Genomic DNA, 23,935 nt, shown 5'->3' on the forward strand with positions numbered 1-23,935 from the left:
CTTTATATTTTTTCATAACTAATTAAATTAGTAATAGTTATAAAAGATTTTAATGCAATTTTTAAGGTACCCTTTCATACGATATTTAAAAGATTTGTTCTAAAAAAGCCTCCTAGGAACAGTGAAAAATGAATCTTTAGAAAACTAAGGCTGTGATATTTTTAGGCAGCCTGACTTTACATTAGCATTTGATTTTTAAATAAAAGGGATAAGACAATGGTTGAAAAATTAATGTACATTCAAAGTAAAGATAAGCAAATTTAACTATTCAGAAGATTTATATTATTGGTTTAAAAGTTGGTGCACTATTAGTTTTAAATAATTAATTACAATTCAATAAAAGTACCCAAAGTTTTGGATCCAATGAATTAGATAAAATGGTTTAAAAGTTTGGGTACCAGTGTGATTTTATATTTCAATGTCCCCGCCCACCCCGGTGATAGTGGACAATCAATAATTATGCTTCCAGTTTAAGTTTGAAAGAAGAAGGGGCTGTAGATCATTTCAATATTCATTGTCTCAGATGCCGCGCGTAAGCCTCCTCTAAGCTTTAGGGAAATCAACCTTCAATAATTTTTAAAATCAACTGGAAGTCTAAACTTGACCCAAATATTTGAGACTTAGTCGAGGCTGACGTGCGACTGCCGAGCCCTGCTTTAATTTCTTTTATTTATTTTTCAAGCCAAGTAAAGGTAGGTAGACATTAATTCATATTTGACTGCATAATGAGTACCACTGAGCAACACTGAGTACTAAGTAATCATTATACACAATACACATTTTATAATAAAACAAAATTTGTTTTTCTTTATTTATTACTGTTTAGTTAATATCAACTTGAGTTTTATAATATTCAATTTTTTAAAAAATATTCCTAAATAAAAGTAACATGATGTCTCTCTTTAGCAAAGTATCTTGCAAATCATTGGACCTATATGGTTATCAATTGCAGTGACTCATTCTGAAGGTCCATAAATATTGTTTTTAAATGTTTTGTACGGGGTGCCTCCACCCTCCAAAGAGAAATTGAAAGTCAACTCCCCCCCCCAGAAAAAAAAAAAAATTTACTTCTTTTTAAAACTAAAAGCGATGGTTCGACTTACACTCTACCTAGTTCCATACAGTCCCTCTAAAGGTATAAAATTTCCAAAACACTTTTAGATATATTTTTAAGGTCCTTTATTGACATGGTAAATCAATCTATAATAAAAAGTTGAATGTAAACAAATATTTTATTTTCAGAATAAAACAAAAATGATGAAAAGCTGACCAAGTTTACAGAAATAGATTTTTAAATTTTTCAACAACAATAACACAGCACAAAAATGCCTTAAAATGTGTCAAATGGGAACATAAAATTGCTAAACTTAGTGAGAAAAGAAAAGAATAAAACAACCAAAATGTAAATTAAATACAATCATGGAGCTTAAAACAAAGATGTCTGTTTTGAAAACCTACCCCTGTAGAAAAAAATCAAATAATTTTGTGAACACTTAAAATCATATTGACTATTCAGTTTGTCTCGATTTGATCAGTCACAATCGAGATATTTAGATTTTTAATGTGAGATTTGATTACATCTGAGATTATTGTCTTCCCGCGTTAATCTTTTTTTTGGGGCCAAAGTTCTGAGGCCACAAATTAATCAATCAATCAGTTTAATCAGTTAGCAAAGCAATCAATCAACAAACTTGAGTGAAACAATTCATCATAACCAGGCAATTATCAAAGTTTGAATTTTAATTGCAAAATTAAATTGGATTTAGGAATCTTAAGAGCTAAGACAATGGACAATAATTTTTTGTCATACCAATTAAAATAATCCCATAAAAATGGGTTATTATCTATTAAAGGTTGGACAGGACACTGAATGTTTATTTAATATACAACCCAATTAAGATTCTATAATAGTCTCTGAAATATAAGTTAACCAATGAGAGAACGTGTCTATTAAACTTTGTGTATCAGTATAATTTGCAGTCCAACATGCGTACCCTCTCTACATGAAAAACTTTTTAAAAAAGAAATATTCATTTAAACTTTGATAATATAAAATTTTACAGTTAATCAATCAATCACCGAACTCCATTTGTGAACTAATCAAATAACTCATTAACATTTATATCTTTACCTAAGGAAAGTATTATGAAAATTGATTGAAAATTTGAAAAGTTTTTATTTTTTAATTCTTATTTGTCTTAAAATAAAAATTGAAAAAAGCATAATGCTTAACTTTCTAAAACTAATAGTGAAGAGCTCACAAGCAGCAAAATGAAGATTTGGCTGGTTGTCCTGTGTCTGCCTCTGACAGGCAGATACAGCACAATGTCAAAGCGCGGCTTCAAGTGCAGCGCTGGAATATCTAAGGAAATCCATCAGTTCAAATGTCGTCTTTGTAGCCACATTTTCCGCGCCATTTTGAATAATAACAGACGTTCAGTAATTCTATTCTAATAGATAACATTAAGTTCTTAAAAATTATTGCAATTTCTTTTTATAAGAACAATAACATAATTTGCAATTCAATTTACTTACTTTGATACTAGTTTAAATCCCTCTGGGTTCTCTTGAGTAGAATTTACCTATCCTAGACTAATAAAAGCTTTAGTACAGGGTTTGCAAAGGTTTGTCAAATGGCAATGATAATGTCAAATTATATTTTTAAGCAAAATTTAAAAACCAATTAACACAATATTTTTCCTTTTTTTGCAGCACTCAACTAGGCCCACTTAACACAGATAAAACCTTGTGAAGAATATTGATAAAATTGTTCTCAAGTATCCAATATTTGGTACAATATAGTACATCATACACATGTATATTTAATAGCACAGCTGCTCTTTAATAATGGTTTACCAATTTTATTTATGTTAAATGGCATTTATAAAAATTCCAATTGTTTAATAAAGATAGATTAGTCATCAATATGCACTGATTTAGAAATGTTCATCATTTTATCGGTAATTAAGATTTGGTTATTTAGGTATAACTGCACTACTTATTAACATAATTGTTTTTTTTGTTTTTTTTTTATTTACTTAAACATAATTTTTACAAAAAATCATAATGCTCAATGAATAGCTCGCAACCAGCAGAATGAAGATTTGGCTGGTTGTCCTGTGTCTGCCACTGACGGGCAGATACACTAGCACAATGTCAAAAAGTGGCTTCAAGTGCAGTGCTGGAATATCTAAGGAATCTATCAGTTCAAATGTCGTCTTTGTAGCCACATTTTTGCACCAATTTTGTAATTTGGCTAATAACAGGCGTTTAATAATTCTATTCTAATATTTTTTTAATTTTTAATTAAATGAAGATTTTCTAACTGCACTACTTTGAAGCCTAATGATTCCCCCTAACTTAGTGACCCCCCCCCCCCCTCTTTAATATTTCTTATTTGTCAACACTTGTAGAGAATTAAGAAATATATAAGAAGAAGTTGAATATCATTCTATATTAATAAATCTTATTTACATTAGACAGTGAGGTAGTTTACATTATTTCATATGGGAGCAAATTAGATATAATATAATGAAAAACTTTTTTTTAAAGTTAGGAGATCACGAAACAGTGGAATTTTTTTTTTTAAATTGGACTTTAAATATAATTCGCAACATAATATAATATTCATTGTTTTTTAATTATTTAAAATATCCAATGAAATCCACAAGATGATATTATGGCAGACAAATTTCCTGGAATTCTGCTTTTAGAATTATTTGTTGAATTTTCTATTTTGAAAATTGTGTTGTCAGAATCAGAAGGGAAGACAAATGTAATCAATTTGAAAAGCTTTTATATACAATAGTTATATAGAATTTTAATGGGTTTTCTTTCATAACTTTCATATTTTTTCTTCTGAAAAATTTTAGGAATTGATTAACAAAAGTATATCTTGCTTATTGGAATTTAGGCTGATTTAATTAAAATTTTGAATTTCCGCTTTCCGGCAATTGTCAAATTTTAAAGGTTTTAAGATTATTTAATTAATTAGGTTGTTACAGAGGGGCCAAAAGCCCAGACCAAATAAACTGGTATCAATTTTAAGACTTTTTATTTCATTATGGAAAATAATTTATCATCAAAATGATTTAAAATCCACAATCTACTTAGTTTTCTTGATCTTTTATAATTAGTACTCTGAAATTTATAGTAAAAAAAATCCCAACTACACGAAAATTCTTTAAAAACAGTCCTATTAGGTTCCCAACTGTCCATGTAATAAACACTTGTTGATTCCCTCAACTGTTGCTGACTGTGTGATTTGTTGTGGCTCAGTACATGTGCCTGCCTGACGGTTACTCGAAATTCGAGCTTCCCTTTGTTGATAAAACCAACATGATTGGGATAGGTGAGATCATAAACATAGAGTAGACTCTGTCCTGCATTTTCCCCCCTTTTCTACATTCAAAATCTTTATATTTTCAATCATTGGATGAAAAAAGATATATCAAATTCAAATTCTAAATTCTAATTCAAAAAACTATATTCATATTTTAAAGAGACTTTTTTCATCCTATAATCCTAATATGATTTTAAAATAATAAATACTTCTAATAAACAACTAGCTACAATTATCTAGTATCAAATTATTAAGTCTGTAGTGTATAACTGAACTAGAATAATAGGTGAAAAATCAAACTAAGATATAAAAAAATTAATAAGCCATATTAACTCAAAATCTGCTTTTACAGAATAAAGCAAGATTATGAAATAATCTTCCCCTCCTTTTTAACCTTTTATCCATTTCTAGACCTCAACCAGTAGATTTCATTTAATAATTAATATTTCATTTTTAGATATTTAGATTCTAAGGGGAATATTTAGACTATGATTAGTAGATTTTATAACAAAGTATAATTAAGACTTTTCAAACTCTATAGGATGTTTTAAACAAAATAATTTTATTGACATACTGATAAGAATTTCTAAAATAAATTTAATCGATCATAAATCTTTCTACTTCTACCCTTTTAACCCTTTTTTCTTGTATATTGTACTTCTTAATATATTTTTCATACTTATGATTCTTTCTTAGATAGATATAACCTCCTTTTTAATCAGGAATATACAAATACAGCTTCTCCAAAACCAAATAGATTCATTTTATTTAAATAGATAAAATTGTGGGATTGTAATAGTATTTTAAATTACATTTGTATTGTGTGGAAAGCTGTATTTTAATATCCTCATTTTAATAGAATTGTGATATTTTCCTTGTCAGTTAACAAATATCCCCTTTGCAGGGATGGGGATAAAGTGTCTAAAAAGCAAAACTTGAAACAGAACAGCCTAAGATTTGATATAAATTCAAATAAATGGTTGCTCTGCTAAATTTCTGTTTTATAGAGTTTTTATCCTTTTCCCTAGTGTGAAAGAATATAAAAAAAACCTCGCTTCACAAAATTTGTTTGGTTGTGTTTTGAAAAAAAATAAAGGTGAAAAATAGGATTTCAGAATAACCAAGATAAAAAGTAGAATTTAGGAGATATTTATAAGATAAAAATATGTTTTCAATTAAGGGATGTTATAAGGTGTAAACCATAGTTTATTTAAGAAACCAATTATGAAACAATTTCTAAAACACAACCTTAAAAAAGAAAAGAAAAACTGGGAAAAAACAGTGGTTAAAGTCTAAAGATGTTAAAAATTCAACTGTTGGACCTGTGAGTGCAGGAAATCTGTTTACCCGACGGGTATTCTAAATTTGAGCTGCCCTTTGTTGATACTACAAATATGATTGGAATAGGTTAGTAACTTACCTGGCAGGCAGAGGACACTGGCAGATAAATTAATCTACGCCCTTATATATAAGTACATGCTAAGAAAGGAAAAATCTAAATAAGATAAGGGGAAAGATAAAATTATTTTCCATTGTCCTGCCACTGCATAGATTTAAAAGTGTGCCTACAGAACAACTTTTTAAAAAATACTTAAAAGAAAAGATTTATCTGACATGTTTAAATAATGTTCTTTAAATGTTTTTAAAATCTTAAGTCTTTGCTGTATTTAAATCTTCTCTATAATATCAAAGGATCAAATATTATGCTGTTCTGTATGTGTACTTAATTAATGGTGATTGTGAAAAATAATTTTTGGTGGTTTACCTCATATTGCATTTGGTTCATATAGAAAACTTAATTTTAGGTTAGTCTGAGTAAATATAGATTAGAACTTTTTAAAAATCATGGGATGGGGGTCATTTGTCCAGATTCAAGTATGAGTTAAAGCACCCTTATTAATGTAATTTTTTTAATATTTTCTTTTTTGCCCTAGACTGTAAATTTTTTTGTTTAGTGTTAGATTAAAATTTATAGTTCTATTTCCCCCTATCTATCCTTTTCCTTATCCCTGACATACAGGGAGGTGAATCGTTAGTATATTAGTCAATTATCGCATCATATTATAGACAGCTTTCCGCGGATATGAAAATGAAACATTATAAGATTAAAACCAGTTTTATTAGCAACGAGGGTCCTAGGCCCGGGCAAACAAAACTGGTATTAATATTCTCATTTTTATTTTAACGTTAGTAGAAAACTGGGCTCAATTCCAGCTGAGTGTCCACGTGGATATTCAGCTACTATTGGGGTCATTTTTGGATACTCAGCTACCATTGGGAAAATGTGTGGATATTCAACTACCATTGGGGGGAAAAAGTTTTTAAACAATTATTTTGGTTAGCTTTTTTGTTGATTTTTACATGTTAGAATTGTCCTATCGATTTAATACAAAAGGTACGATTTAGGAAGCATAGCAACTAATGTTAGAAAGTCCGTAGGTCAATTTTAAACATGATGCTTTTAACCTTTTTAACATTTTTTTTATATAATGTAATAAATGAAAGCAAAGTTTTTCTACATTTCTAGGAAATTATATCAACTCTATAAAATCGTGGCTTTAGGGATTTTTGGTCCAGATAAATATTGGATTATTAGCCCTGTAGATTGATCATTTTAAAAATAAGGGTCTGTGCGTCTGTCCGTCCGTCGATTTCAAACTTGGCATTATGATTCCTATAAAGCACATTATAAAAAACTTAATTATCAACAAATCAAATTGATTATTGTATGCCCAACTACGCTTTTAATGATTTTGTCATCCTTGTTTTAAAGTGCAAACTTGCAATAAGTGGGTGGAGATTTTTCGGCTTTTTTGTACAACTTAAATTCAAGACAAAAACATACGTGGATTGATTTATTATTATTAATAAATGGTATTTATTATTTATAAGTTTGAGGATATCTAATTTATGTAATACTGATTCTTATTGTGATACGGTACAATAATTAAGTCCTAAAAATGTCAGTATGTCCTTAAACAGTAGCATATACTTAAGAAAATTTGCAACAAATTTACTATAATTACAATAATTTTATATTGACTTATACATTATTATCCTGTTAATGTTAGTTTGTTCTTTCATTTCAGAGCTTTGCTTTTATGGATGTTTTTATATTTGGTTTCTAAATCTGTATTAAAGTCAAATGATAGCTGTGAATTGCTTGCATTAATGTGCTTTATTGTCATCGGAATCAGCATTATGAAAGGATATAATGAAAATACCAATAGGAAACTATTGTGGATATTCAACTACCATAGGAGAAAAAGTGTGGATATTCAGCTACTCTTGGGAAATATGCGTGGATACTCAGCTACTATTGGGAAATTTGTGGATACTCAGCTGGTATTGAGCCGAAAACTGACTAAAATACGATACGATACATGATTTTTTAGAGTGGTTAAAGACAGTTCTAATCCAGCGGATATCAATCGGTTTTGAAACCATACTGGAATCATATCATCCTATTCCTAGTTTAATCCTTTAACGTTTCAACCTTCTTTACCCTTTTTAATTCTTTTATCTGAAATGTCCAGTTTCAAATTAGCAGGGTTGTAGTATCAAGGCAAGGACGTCCAAGCTTTTTTATTTGGGGGGTGCCCGGGGGGGGGTATAAATAAAAATAAAAAATTTTGGGGGTGCTTAATTTTTTTTTTTGGGGGGGGGGTGGAGGGGGGTAATCACCCCTTTACCCCCACTTGTTATACATAATTTTTCAGCATGACCAGTTTTTAAAAAAGCGGATATTAATCGGTTTCGAAGTTATACTGGAATAAACATTCTAAAAATTTTAATTTTCTTTAGCCGTAAACACAAACAGCCTTTAAACTGGCCAAAATTCCTTGATCAAAAATTAGTTTAATGCTAAAAGTTATTTACTTTCGTACAGTACAAGTTTTTATTGTATTTGATTTAAGGAAATAGTTTTTTGGTTTAGGTTTAGGAAAGTTGCCAACTTGACAAATTGATATGCTCACCAGGAGTAAAATAAGCAAATTAATTCTAGTGTTAAAATAAAACTGGGTTAATTTCATGAAAGTAAACCAAATCAATTATTACTATTATCAGGGCTCGGCAGCCGCGACTAAGCCTTTACTTTAAACCCGTTTTTTTATACAGCGGGCTTTCCATATTTGGGTCGGGCTTAGCCTTTCATCTAAATCTGAATTGTAAAAGGTTGATGCACGCACAGCTACCAAACTGATTGATTTTCATTTTTAAGAGAAGCTTCATTTGGGTCCTGGAATGGTTTTATGCTATCTTACTTTTAAATTAATGTCTTGTGATGGTTTTAAGCTATATTTCTGCCTACTTCGAATACATAGCCACTAGAAAATAAAGTATTTTGTGAATTAGAGGGTAAATTTTATCCAGATTTTGATTTTTCATTAAAATAGCGTTACTTGATGTACTTAAAGTTCTTAATAATTTATTATATAGCAAATACTGTAGATATTTTGCAGTATCAAATGAACACTTACCACAGAAATCAGTTTGATTCCTGCTTCCTCCTAGTGCCAAGCTGTGTTTTATACAGTTTCATTCAAACTTACAAACTACTTTAAAATTATAAATAGATTTCTTTCTTGCTTTATATAGAATCCTAATGATTTTTTTACGTTCCATTAAATCTCACGAACCAAAATTTAATTATAAGGTTTTTAAAAATCTTTTAGTATTGCATAAGACTACTACTTTTTTATGTTGCAAAATTAATGCCTTTAGTTTTATTGTATGTTAAACAATTTTCAACAAAAGGAAAGAAGGCGTCTTAACTCTTTTGCTTTTTATTTAGAATAGCTAGCCGGTGCTTTTAGTACGTAGTAGATGTAAAATTTTCCATAGAATTCAGATCGGTTACTTCAAAAACAAGAGGTCTACAAAAAAAAAAACGATTGCATATCTGAATTCTATGGAAAATTTTACATCTACTACGTATTAAAAGCACCGGCTAGCTATTCTAAATAAAAAGCAAAAAAGTTAAGACGCCTTCTTTAAGTATTTTTTAAAAAAAGATTTATCTTATAAAGAAGGAAAATTAGGCATAAAATTTTTAGACTATTCATTCTCTTAGAAATTTTAATAACAAGAAACAAAATGGTTGACATTTTCAGGAAAGATAATTTAAGTAGTTGACGTTTTCATTGCTTTGAGGGGTTATAATAGTTTTTTTTATCGCATCCTATTATAGACAGCATTCCGCGGATATTAAAATATCAATTTAATAAAGATACCAAATGTTTTAAGTCAGTGATTTTGATGCTTGCCTAAAAAACTTTGAGTACCATACTAATTTTAAGCCCATTATCCTCTTTTTCCATGATTGTTTAAAAAGTGTATGTTTCCTAAAGTTGCCTCACACCCCATTTAACCTTAACCAGGGTCAAAATATACAAAATTAACCATAAAAAAAAACTAAAACAAGTCCAATTAGTTTCTCATTAAGTTATTATATTGCGAAAAAAAAGTATTTTGTGGCAAATCGGCAATAATATTAAGTAATAAAATTAAGTAATGAATACAATTTTGGTTAGACAAGATATTTGTATATTCTATCAGAAAACTGTAAAATGTTGATAGTAACTTCATTCAATTAATTATTAACAGATAGGCCCTTAGCATCTAGGGACACTTAAATATTTTAAGTGGTAGGTAAGTATTCTAAAACCATCATGTAACATATGTAAATCTTCCCTGAAGATATAACCTAATCGGTTTAGTAGTAGAGATATCTTATAGGACAAACAAAAAAGCAAAATACCACCAAACAAATACAAATCTTAAACCAAATCATACAACTGACATTAATATTGGGGAAAATTTAGGAAAATAGCAGTTTTTGATAAATGCCAAGTTGTGTAACACGCGAAGTAACCACAGAAACATAATTGTTTTATTTGTTAGTACTTTTTTACCAATCAATCAGTATTAAGGATGTATGGATTGGTCAATGGATAGAAAACTGTTTTACAAGAAATTTAGTCAAGGAAAAACGAAGCGCTCGACACCCCCGCACCCCCCCCCCCCCTCGGTTTATTAAAGAAAAAACATAGAAAGGGGGTATTTGTTAAAACAGTAATCATTGTGCTGCTTTAGCTTAGATAGGTTAGGTCAAGTCTTCAAAGTACCCCCCCCCCCCAGCATGGTTAATGCTATACAATGTAATGGCCCTCCTAGCCAGATATACAGCCTAAAACCAATTTGATTGCATAGCCTTAGTCCTATATGTTTATTACTTGGATGTTGCATCAGATTTCAATGTTTGAAAAAGCTATGCTCGCAGCCATAGACGTCCAAGGTGGGGAGTAAACAATTTTGGGGGGTTAAATACCCCCCCCCCCCCAAAAAAAAAAATAAAAAATCTCGCGCGCCATTTTACCCCCCCCCCCAAAAAAAAAAACGAATTACCCCCCCCCCCCCTTAAAAAATTTTCACCCCCATTGACGACAAATTTTCCACTGTCAATATATAATCTACATCCATTGTTTTATCCCTGCATCCTTAAGTACTGCCTTGTACAAACTTATCAATTATTATTAGGTTATATTTGATATTTAGTTTTATTATTGACGCAAAATAAAAGTATTTTATACCCCTGGGAAAAGTGTAAAAAACATTAGTAGCTAAGCTTTTCTGCAATTTACTTTGTCTGTGATTTTCGTAGCTTCTAGTTAAGAAAGGCTGCTAATTGTTTCGGTGAAGATCAGGGACAAGGGAATGATATTCTGACAAACAACTCGAAAATTTCCCCACAACCCCCTTCCCCTTTTCCTCCCCTTCTTTCCCACCTCTCTTCACTTACACGACAAAAACAAAATATACCACCAGATACTTAATAAGTTTCGTGATTTTTTTTGTAGAATTCATGGTTTGACTGGCTAACCCTGGTGAAGATATCATTTACGTAAAAGCATCCAGTAAATAACTTACTTGGTCCGTGAGTGTGTCGAGCATGTCCTTTTTTGGACACTGAATATCTTCTCTATAGCTCATTTTATTCGTTTGTACATCAATGATTTATTTTATGGATGTTGTCATCCTTGTATTTAATGATATTTTACTTTTTGTACTAGTAGTAAGTACCTGTTACTTTAAAATTAGAAAATAGTGTTTTTGCTAGCAAGGACCAACACGAAGCTCACTCTGAAAGTAATAGGACTAAAGTCAAATACCTTTTTATTTTATACTCAATCCTAATCTTTCTATTTTTTCCATTATGCACAAAAAAAAACACATTATTTTTTAATGTTCCTTTTTTAAAGATAGCACAGTAATTTTGTTCAAAGATTAATTGTTGTTCAAAAATAGAAAAAGGTACCATGATGGTGTAACCCAAATCGCATATGGACCACGAACGAACTTTATGAAAATATCGTATGCTTTTACTTTTTCAGGTTAGGTTAGGTTAAGTAAGGGTTAGAAGAGCTCCTAAAAGATAGAACCCAATACATCCAGACATTTCATGGGTCAAAATTGGGTTTCAGTGAAAGGACCGATTACATTACAACTAGTAGTTTTAAAAATTTACTTCAGAATTATTTGCTATTCCTGGCCTCAATATAGTAGCATTGGTATAAAAATAGACGTATGTACCCCCAATTATGATAAACAAAATAACTTCTTGTGTAGATTTTTGTTGAAAGATTGGGACATTTTTAACTAGATTCAATACTATTTTTAGTTCTAATGGGATACGAGGTTTATTTATCTTCTGGTGATTCCCTATCCATAATACTCGTGGCATAATATAATTAGTTGTGTGGTGTGTATAATAAGAAATATTCAATATGCATAAACATAATTACACTGGCACTTGCGAGCCAAACATTACAACAGAAACAAGGACGATGACGTCCATTTCCCTAAAAAAAATTTCGTCAATCTAAGTCTGTAGTTGTATAATTCAGAGCTCGGAAGCCGCGCATAAGCCTTAAATTTAAACACATTTGATAGCATTGAAATTTTTTTTTTAATTGATGGATTGTCATAATTGGGTGAGGTTTAAAACCATTCCGGGATCAATGTAAAGCTATCTTAAACTGGAACTCAATCAGCTTAGTATTTATTGAAATCTGAAGCTACAGATAAAAAAGCGTTGCACAAATAGATTTTTTTCTCACTATAATGAAAACACTATTTATACTTTTGTATGTATGAATATTATTTAGGTAAATGAATTATATATTTTTCTTATTTTTTACAACATTACTTTATAAACTGCGCATTTAGAAGTACATGGATGTAGATTATATGTGAATATTTTGACAAGGGGAAAATTGTCATTTATTGGTTAGGTCGTTCATCCAGTAAGAGGGTTGGGGATTGAATAAAGGGGGAAGGATCGTTATTTTAGCCAGCTTCAAGTTTTACTTTTTAGAGGACATAATAGTATGGTGTATGATCCATGTAATAATATATCCATTATTCTTATTAACTAACATTTTAAATTCTTCTATTATTGTTTAAACCTTTAAGAACTACTGAGTTACAAACAGCATAAAAATGATATTTATGTTTATAAAAACAAGAGCTCAAAATGGTATGCCTAGTATTTTTCTACCATTAACACAAGCCGCACAATTCGTATTCTAAAGGGTGCTTTTTTTGCACAACCTTTATAATAAAAAATATATATTTATTTTATAATGTGGACATTTCAGATAAAATTAAATCATTCCTTTTCATCTATAATCCTATTTATAAATCTTCCTCTTTTTAAACCTTCTTCTCTAGTATCTAGTTATTATTTAAAAGAAAAAAGTATAGCAATTAATCTAATAGTATTCCTAATAAAGGCGCTTTGATTTTTTACTATTTTGTCTACTGCATGTTATTATATCATTTATGTCATGTAATAAGGTTGATAACATACACCAATGAAGCGCAGATGATTAAAAAGATGATAGCTAGATGTGTCAACATTTACCATTAATCAATGAAATTTACATTTTTTATGATTCTTTTATTGGGTAAGTATTTAGGTTTTAAAGATAATAAGAGGAAGTGAGGGGGGGGGGGGTTGATAATACATATTTATCGCGTTGTAGGCCACATGCCCAGGCCAATAAAACAGGGATTGATTCTATGATTTGTTTGGAAAATTTCTATACTATCATACAATGCTTGATTTCAGTATGGAACAGAATCTACATTGCAATTGTGTATATAATAATGTGAGTTCTTTTCAACGATTCAACTAACTTTATTTTTCTTGTTTTTAGCCATCGACATAGATGAGGTGCTGAGAATCAATGACAAAGATTATTCCATCACATTTTCCACATATTTCAATGTCGAGTGGATAGAACGCAGGCAAATTATTTACAGAGAAAAATAATTATTTGAAAAAAAATATTACAATTTTGCAGACAATGAAATATAGACTATCAACGCTTTCAATATTCTAAAATATTAATTTTTTTCCCCAAAAATTTACTTCTTATTATTTCTTAAAATATGAACATTCTATAATATTTGGTTGTAGATATGGTTTGCCTATAACATAATAACTAATGTTCCTTGGAATCAACATTCTGAAATTCAAGTTGGTAGGGTGATTAAATCAAATAAAATATTGTTTTTAAAATGGCTAAAAATCATCATATTTAAAATAGTTGCATGGCTTTTCTGGTATATACTTGAATCAGGATATTGTAACATGCCTAAGGTAAAGATAAGAGCCATCAATTACAAACTGACCAACCCAAAATGTAGAAGAAAAAAAATTTTAATCTCTGTAAATATTAATTCTAATTTATCAGGCTGACAGTGAATCATGACAGACTTCATGAGATTGGTGCAGATAATTCCTCAGGAAATTTGTCTTCTAAATTAATAAAACCTTAAGTATTTATATTCTATATTATTTTCAAATGAAAAAGAAACTCTATGCTTGCAGTTTTGTTAATAGCCATGCTAAAGTCAAAAGTCACTTTTTTGAAGGCATTTTAAATGAACTTAAATTTGTAACATGAAAAAGTAAGTAGACTAATATTATATAATGCAAAAACTGAGATTATAGAGTGGTCTTTAACTGACTCATTATTATTATAATATGACATTATGTGCTCTCATACAACCCGCTATTTATTTATTTTACCCTTTTCCTTTTTTTCTACAACCCTTATCCTATTTTTTTCATTTTTTACCAGCGGAGCTACTCTATAAAACTATTTGTTTGTCCGACTCTCCTGTCTACAAGTCTGTTCAAGTCCTCATATCAAATAAGGTAACTTTTTTTAATTAATACAAAAATAAAAATTTTACAAAAAAAATTGGTTCTTATTTTTACTTTTTGCTTTTTTTAAAAATGCCTTTGAGAAATGACCTGATTTCAAATTTTTTGCTTTTTTGAGAAAAAAATTGCTTTTAAAATCTTACTTGCTACGCTACTATGTATGCTGTCGTTTTTTTTTGTTTTATTTAAATTTTAAATTAAAAAAACTTGATGTAAATTGAAGACTACATTCAGTCACAGACATTCCCATGAACCTGGAATTTGTCAAAGATTTGTGGCTTCCAAACATTTTCATCTATAATCTCAAAACTTTTAAGGTAAGAGAACACCACACCACATAACCACAGAACCACGCTACCACAAATACCAGCCAAGTAAATGCCACTATTGCGCACAGAGTTTATTACTCTACCGCACTTTTGCCACCTTGACTAACGACCAATGACATTTAAACACCGACCGAAGCTTTTGCTTTTGTGTGCTACTTTTATATTTTTTTATGCTTTTCAAATTTTATTTTTTTTTCAATGTGTGCACATAATTACATAATTTTGTAGATATTCTTTAACTTTGGTAAATATTTAGTAATGTAAATAATTTGTAGATTTTAGGTATATTCATTTATTCTTTATATTAAAAAAAGTCCCCTTTTTCTTGTTGTTACAATATTAATAATTTTTATGGTTTCAAAACCTAAAAAGTTTTAAATGTGAAGACGATTTGACTTTTAGTGACCGACATCCCCATGAATTTGGAGTTTATAAGAGACTTATGGCTGCCTAATATTTTGATTTATAATCTCAAAATATTTAAGGTAAGTGGGCCAGTACAGTGACCTTAAAATATCCTACGACAATTTAGAAAAAAAAATCTTAATCTTAAATCCTATTATATAAAGTATCAAGCTTATTATTGTCTGTAGCGAAAGATCTCATTAACCGCTGAACCGATATAGTTCTCCTTTACAGTGAAGCTTTTTGTAGTTTCATAGAAGGTTTACAACTATTTTGGAGGATTATATCTCAACCCTCTTAGGAGAAATAACTGATATTCACCCATCTCCCAAAAACATTTTCACTATCTTTTTTAAAAACTGAAATTGAAAGTAAAGGGTCGACTTCCACTGTTCCCTAGAGGCTAAGCTGCCAGCATAATAATATTTTAGTTAAGTAGGTATACCTATAGCAATCTAAGTTCAACATATGTGAAGGTATGCTACATTTTTTCTGGGTATCCAGCTTATATCTTTCAATTCTTTTAGTGTGGATTTATAGTTTCTTAACAATTCAGTAGTGTAGTTAGTTTTCAACTTTTATCATTTTAGGTAAAATAAAAGATTCACTTTATTTTGTAGTTGATTCATTATTAATATTTTTATATCTAACTTCTAATGTTCTCGGCTTCGATTGTATCGGGTTTGTGTCCGTCTCACACCGTGTCTCTCGTGTTACAACAGCGTCTACTATTTTAGGCAATCTGAATGAATTATAAGAGAGATTTAAGCCCATAAATTGTTACTAATCAAAAAATCTATTTTAAAAATTCTGGCGGTCATATTTTTCTAGGGGCAATCTTTCTTGGGAGGAGGGTATTTTAACCTCCCCCAAAATAGTTATAAACCTTACCAGGACCTTTGAGAAGCTACACTGTAAAGAAGAACCATAGCAGTTAAACGGTTATCAACACAATAATAAGGATTATTATTAGACTTTTTCCATGACTTATCAATGATTATTTTCCCTTTAATTGAATTGAATTGTCCTTGTTGTAATGAATTTATCTATCTAGCTGATTATATTATTGGAAATGTGTCCTCTTGAATTAATCTTATGCTACTAGATACCATTATTGGATAAAGTAGAAATACAATAATTGTACTTTCTATTTAAAGTTTTTTTTTCACAACTTTTCTAAAAAATGACAATTCTTTAATAAAAGTAACATAATGTCTATCTGTGTGTACCGAAGGAAATTGCCATTCTATGAAGGGATGCTTCTCATAGGTCCTGGGAAGGTTTCTAACCTTTTTAAAAAGGTTTTCACCACCTTAATAAGAGAAATCGTACATAGAAAAAATTAAGATTACCCCCCAAAGAAATTCTTTCTAAAATTTATTTCTAGCGAGCCCAGAAACTTTTGTATGATCCACCCAATGTTAACAGGAAAGTACTCAATAATGTTGTGTTATATAAACTCCGAGTAAAATTGTTTACTGCAAATTGAAACAAATTTTTCACTCTTTTCTCTCAATTTTTTTCTTAAATTAAATATCTAAGTAAAACGCAAAAAGATAGTATTGCATCGCAGTTACCTAAGATTGTCTATATATATGTTAGCTCGTTTCTGTGTTAATTGTAAGTTTTTTATTAACGGATTTTAAAAAGTATAAATTAGTATGAAAGAAAATTTTTAGGGTATATTTTTTCTTTGGTGGGTGGTGGTACCCTCCCTTAAACAGGTGTAAATCTTCCCTTAATCTATAAGAAGCCTCACTGTAAAGGAGAACAAAATCGGCTAAGAGGTTAGCGAGATCCTTTGCTTCAGACAGACACTTATATCCTACTAATTTTATAAAACTTAGTTTATATATTTCTAAAAATGTTGCAAGCTTAATATTCTGTATTTTCAAGTGATATTATAAAATTATATCATTAAATCATATTTTTTTTGCAAAATCTCAAAATTATCACTAAAACGTTTAGCAACGAAAAGCAGCAAGCTTTTGCAAAATCATAAAATATTGAATTTAAAGTCAGTTAGACTTAATCATAATGTTTAACATTTGTCAAATATTATTTCTTTCTAAGAATCTGTCGATTTCATTTGCAATTCTATTGTTTGTCTCTTGAGATTCAGATATTAAGTTATCAATTTTAGGCAAGCTTGACACTGCACCCTGGAGGGTTTTAGACTATTTTTTATCTTCTCTCCAATTGATGAACAACAATTGAAAAGATTGTTGAGAGCAGGTTTTGACCCCTCTCCCAATTTTTTTTAAAAACTTAATTGAGGGGCATTTTTACTAGGTTAGGGTAAAGTTGGAATATATCCGGAAGGGGTCACGCATACTATAACTCTAGATTTTTATTTTAAGTGGGGTAAAATGAGGGAGTTCAACGGTTTGAGGGGGTAATAAAGTATTTTTGAAATTTTGAATTGGGTAAATGAGGGATTTCAAAGTTTAAGGAGGGTAAACACCTCTTTACCCCCATTCTTGCAGGCCTTGAAGACTATTTGAAAACTTTACTTTATCTTTTTTTATTTTTTCTTGTGTAAAATTGTACTTTTTAGTGATGAAAATGTACCCAGCCAATACATTCATTTAGGTGTGCTCGTAAATAATTTCCACTAACTCATTTATCTTCCATTCCTTTCTCGGTGATATCAAGGGCGTAGCAGGTATTTAAATTAAGGGGAGTGGTTGGGAAAAATTACATTTTTATTTAGGAAAATTGATAATCCTCCCCCATCCTCATTTTAAATACATTAAAAAGGGGGGATGTGATTGAGTGTTTTATTTACATGCGGGGCTACTGCATACTGGGTAGCCCCGCATGGTTAGGGCACCCAAGATATAGGCCACGCATTGGTTATTCATAAAAATTATAAAATATGGGAGGGTTGGGGGGGGGGGGGGGGGGTATTAGTGCTCAAAAGATACGTGAAAACATTAATTTCACCCTCAAGTATTTTAGATATCGAAGTAAAGACATTTCTAGCCATTGAATAGTTGCGTTACTAAAAATAAAATAAATATTTAGTATAGAAGGAAATCTTTTCCTATTTAATCTTTATTAAAGCATAATAGACTGTGTAGTCTTCTGCAGTTAAAATTTGTTTGGGGAAAAAAAATCATTCATTAAGTTGCCAGTAGGATAATCCATTATTTTATTTGTAATTGTAAAAAGAATGAAATATATTTTTATAACAAACTAAAGCAATAGACAAGTTTTATAACAGGGTGGTTGTTATACTGGCTAATATAAGTTTATTTTTGACAAGAGAAAATATGCTGATTATATCCTTCATGGCAAAATAATGTATAGTAAATTTCAGGGCTCGACATCCGCGCTTTAGCTGCGTGTAATCCTCAGTGAAATCATCATATAATACCTTGAAAATTCAGCTGGATGTCTAAACCTGTTCCTAAAACGACAATCCATGTTTTCAGAATTTTTTTGGCATACAAGTGTATTTAAATTTGAGGCTTATGCGCGACTGTCGAGCCCCGATAAAACAATAATTTGAAAAAAAAGGAATAATATAAAAAGGTAAAATAAACAGAAAAGTGTATTTAGTATTTTTTTTCTCTTGACAATCTTTAGAATTAGAGACTGGTTTAAAATTTTGATGATTCTTTGAACTCATAGCCGATTATCAGGTTCTAAAAATTAAAATTGTATTTATTGTTATGCTTCAAAAATTAAAATTGTACACGTTATTGTGTTGATAATGCTTGAATGCCTGAAATTAAAACATTGAATTCTTTGAACCTTTCAGAGCTTCAACCAATGGTTGGTCAAACAAATTAATCTAAATTTAATTTTAAAAGCGCAACTACTCTTTAACAAGTTTTTTTCTGTCCTACCAACATGATCTGTTGGTAAAAAACTAGTTTTTAATGGATAGTTTTTATTTATTGATATGTATATAACAAATATGTAATATCAGGGACGTCCAAACTTTTAATTTTAAAGAAGGGATAGTGAGGGGTTTCAAGTATTTGACGGAGGTAATCTAATGTATTTTTTAAATATTTTGAGGGGGTAATTTAAGGGGTTTTAAAGTTTAAGGGGGGTAAACACCTCTGAACCCCCACCCTGAGACGTCTATATGTAAATGTTCAAATTTGATGATAATTGTACTAGTTTTTGCTTCAGAAATGTATTTCAGAGGCTTATTATAATACATTAGAAAGGCTATAAAATCTACAATTATGTAGAAGTTTCAAAAAGAATAGTTTTATTGACTTTTTACAAAAATTTGTAATTAAAGGTATAGGTACTAAATTAAATATAATTTTTATGTGCATTTAATTGCTATGTTAAGGTTATGGATGTGTTATCCAAAATGGCGGGTCTCTGGATAGCCACCAATAAGAAGATTCTCTACAGTCAGCAGACTCACATCACCTTCATTTGTCCCATGAGGAATAGTAACAACTCTATACATACATACAAACTATAAACATACACAGAACATGTTTATTATTTTTTTAAGGTGATCGATGTGTTATCTAAGATGGCTGGTTTATGGATAGCAACTAATAAGAAGATTCTTTATAGCCAGCAGACCCACATCACTTTTATTTGTCCTATGAGGAATAGTAACAAATAACTGTAGCAACAAGACGCTATATATAAATTTGTAAACTAGGCACACTTGGTTAGCAGAGATATTTCATTTACATATCTCTGCACCCAAAAGTTACTTGTGCACTTTTATAACCCCCATTTTTTTTTATTTCTACCTCTAGTTTTTTTTATCCTTTCTCTCTATTAGTGGTTTGATTAAATTATTCAGTATTCATATCTGATTAAGAAGAAATTTTTTAACCAAATTGATCAATAAAAACTATTTTTAGAAAAATGTAAACAAAATTTTAAAAATGCATTTTTCTACAAAAAAAAAAGGCTAAAAGATATAAAAAATACACTAATACGCTCTTATGAAACTTAAATTTTTTGGAGTTAATTAGTCTATTCAATCTTCATGAAGATTCACAATATGAGCACATTTCTAACTATTCAAAAATAATGTTATAGGTTTATTTTCTGTGTATTGCAATTGTTTATGGGATTAAACTTGATTATTTTATTTTTTGAAAAAGGTTCTAGAATCATATACTTAACATGAACTTTACACATGGTTAAATCAAATCTAGATGTTTCTAGGGAACCAGAAAATCAAAGTATCAAAAATTGAATGATCACAACTTTATGAATAAAAAAGAAAAAATGTACAACCACTTATGTGGATGCCCCCATTGTTAATTAAATTGCGTTCCTAATTCTGAGCAAATTCATTTAGATAACCAAAACCATCTGTTCATGTGTGAGTGTGTGGGTGTGTGTGTGAGTATGTGTGTGTGTGTGGATGTGTGTGTGTGAGTGGTGGTTTGCAACCCAAGCCAGGAATATTGAATGTGCCTAAAAATATATATGAAACCTAACTCTTAACTTTGTACTTTTACATTATGTTTAAGTCCAAGGTAGACTCTTAAAGATTTAATAAATATATACAATTTGTCAATAGCCTTATAAAAAAATATACAAGAAAAATAGTTTTTAAAAGTAAGTATACCAAGATAAATTATTATAGTTTCTAATTTTTACTCAATTATTTTTTTTGTAAAATACTATCCTTTTAAATATCTTTATCCTTCAGCAAATGCAAGAACTTTTGATTAACTTTAAATGAATTACCTTCAAATATACTTGGTGATGTGGGTTTAAATGAACATACATATACTGCAATCTTTAATTAGGTTTCTTATTCAAAAGTTGTTCAAGAAATACAGTTAAGACATAACAGATGAAAATAAATAAAAATTTTCAAAAAATATCTACAATTCCTCAAGTCTACCATAATCCTGGTTCCAGTTGAACCATTCTTTTAAATTGGCATTTTATTTCTCCCCTCCTAATCTCAAGTTTCTTTAAAAGTTAATCCAGAGATAAAATAAAAAGAAAAGAAAAAATAACTTAAATGCACTTCAGAAGAGCCATTCACATTCAGATACACACACACTTAGTCAACACACACACACACACACACATCATCAATTAAACAAACTCACATAGACCTACCCTGACACCTGCATAAACCTACACTGACACACACACATAAATCTACACTGACACACTTACATAAATCTACACTGACACACACATAAATCTACACCAACACACACACACATAAAAAATACAATTGTGCACACATTTAAATGCAAGAATTGCACTAACCAAACACACCTTTTTTCTCCCTTTTCACACACACACATGCACACACTGCCTCATGCACATATAAATGGATGATGTGCTGTGCACCTGAACAAGCCTATGCATGACAGTTAACTGGCCAACACACTTTTATAAACTCACAATTGTGGTACATACTTCTACTCTTCAAATTTTATTACAATTCTAATTGCATTTAAACTTTGCTAGTTTTTTCAAAAGTTAAAAATTCTAATGCATGTATCTGGAACAAAATAAAGATAGCCAGTGAAAACACTAATTAGCTAGCAGTCCAAGTACATAAAGAGAACAAATAACTAAACTAAACGTCACAATGCAGTATGACAAATTTATACACAAAAGTGCTCACACACACACTCAAAATATCCAACATATGTATGTATTAACACAAAAATCTGCCTGCATCCACTCATTCTCAGAAACAATGAAAATTTGTGTGCAAGGTGGAGCTTGTGTCCTGCTGTCCAGGTACCATCATCAAACATTCTTACAGCTGCAATTCTTTGAAAATTCAGTTGGTGCAAATTGTATGAATACATTGTTAAATAAATGATCTCATATTTAGTAAATATATTACATCTATCACAAAATCTCTTTAATCTACTCATAGTGGTCTAAGATGATCAACTATGTTTAATATCCTCAACAATTGGACTGCAAGTTCAAATTTAGGAATATTATAAAAATAAAAGGTCTTAAATTTAGTAAATATGTTATGTGTGCACCTGATTTAATAATAAGTTCTGCATTACAAAATTATATTTGATCAACTCATAGATGTCTAATTGTTGATAATTATCAACAATAATAATACAATTTATTCCAAATTCAATGTTAAAATTAAAGGTTTAGTATTACAAATTTTGAAACTCCTTATTAAATCAACTAAGAATTATCAGAACCTGATATTGCCTTGACAGTATTTTCATCATTAATCAGTTATATAGAGACCATTACTAATAATGTCATGCTATTTTAATAATGAAATTTTGATAACAATAATATTTTACCATTGAGATAGCTCATTAAATCCTATAAATCAAGTAGTAAGGTTTTGTTGTATTAAGCATTAAATTTTAATAAAAACTGAATTGATTGATTTCTCCCTTTTATGGAAGCTTCACATTAGCACAGGATGGTTTGAGACTTTTTTTATATATAAGTTTTGTGATGGTTTTAGGCTATGTAATTTTAGAGGAAAGTTTTGTGATGTTTTAGGCTGTTTTTCTGGTCTGATCCCTCCTTTCAACTGCAACTGCTAGTATTATTATGAATTGCTATAATAAAACAATTATAAGAAACTAAAACAATATAACAGTTAAACCTATAATGTTTTTATTAGTTGTATATGATATTATGGCAGTAAATAGAAGTCTGCCTAAGTAAACATTTAGAATTTCCACATAAAATTTGTGTTTATACTTGTTATGTACATTGTACATATGCTGGTGGTGGCCATATTTACCCCCAGGTTGTTTAGTTCCTTTGATGAAACTTGAATATTTCTGCAAATTCTTTATTTTGTGTCTAGCCTACCTATTATTAACTTTGTACTGTACAAATCATAACACTATCGATATCAAAAGGACCAAAGATAATAAGTTTTACACAATTTCTTTTAAAAGATTTTATAAAAACCTGCAAAATATTCAATCTTTCTATCAATAAAAAAAATTTGCGGTTTACATCAACTATACTACATTAAATAATGGTAGTTATAGCTGACATATTATTAATATAACAAAATTCGAATAACTTTGTGATGACCTTTTTTATTGGCATAAAAAGACATAAAATTTTAAGAGAGCAAAACATTTACTTTTTCAGGAAAAATTAATTCAAAATTGTAGTGCAAAAAGTACAAAATTTTTGAAAATAGCTCTTCTCAGAAAAGTACACCTATCATACTTAGTTCAAGTTTAAATGAGAAAAAAATACAGTTATATACTTCTCCATGAAATTTATGTGTGCTTTTCATTTTCTCTCAAGTAGGTTTCAAACATTTAAATTCAAGTTTACATCTTTGAAGTCTACATGAGCACTGTAACTTCTATCTACAGTTTAAAGACTTTCTGCCAAGTTTTGGTATGCGCCAAATAGATTCAGACTTTTGGTATAGTAGGATAAGTCTCAAAATTAAATTAAATGTATTATTAGTTTACCACAGATGAATAATAAATTAGTACTTTTAACTCCCGTTTTTACCTATAATATGTGTTTTTTAGATTTAGTTCCACAATTACAGTGCAAATTCCCCGTTAAAAGATATAATAAGAGTTCTAACTTGGGAATTCAAATATTTTTCAAATATTTTTCAAAGATTTTCTTTTGGTTATCTTTAAAACTAATCTACATAAAACATTATCTAAAGAAACT

At 29.7% G+C, this 23,935-nt stretch overlaps 1 protein-coding gene across 7 annotated transcripts in view; it reads left to right on the plus strand.

Annotated features, from left to right (window-relative positions):
• Window positions 1-1,240: 1,240 nt before the first annotated feature.
• The window catches only part of LOC145311943 (glycine receptor subunit alpha-2-like), a 52,966-nt gene continuing 30,271 nt past the window's right edge, over window positions 1,241-23,935 (plus strand). For 3 of the 7 annotated variants that reach the window (XM_080151006.1, XM_080151010.1, XM_080151012.1), the window contains exons 1-8: window positions 1,241-1,718; window positions 2,064-2,134; window positions 2,248-2,365; window positions 5,675-5,749; window positions 13,564-13,654; window positions 14,104-14,152; window positions 14,810-14,896; window positions 19,629-19,727. In XM_080151006.1, coding sequence (XP_080007132.1) covers window positions 2,272-2,365; window positions 5,675-5,749; window positions 13,564-13,654; window positions 14,104-14,152; window positions 14,810-14,896; window positions 19,629-19,727 — 495 coding nt within the window. In that variant the 5' untranslated portion in view covers window positions 1,241-1,718; window positions 2,064-2,134; window positions 2,248-2,271. Of the gene's footprint in view, window positions 1,719-2,063; window positions 2,135-2,247; window positions 2,366-4,196; window positions 4,352-5,674; window positions 5,750-13,563; window positions 13,655-14,103; window positions 14,155-14,809; window positions 14,897-15,308; window positions 15,394-19,628; window positions 19,728-19,799; window positions 19,899-23,935 lie in introns of those variants that run through there. The other 4 variants (XM_080151007.1, XM_080151008.1, XM_080151009.1 and 1 more) reach the window with 4 other exon arrangements.

The sequence above is a fragment of the Acartia tonsa genome, chromosome 2, assembly GCF_053477335.1.
Source record: "Acartia tonsa isolate MP-2025a chromosome 2, ASM5347733v1, whole genome shotgun sequence".
NCBI lineage: Eukaryota > Metazoa > Arthropoda > Copepoda > Calanoida > Acartiidae > Acartia > Acartia tonsa.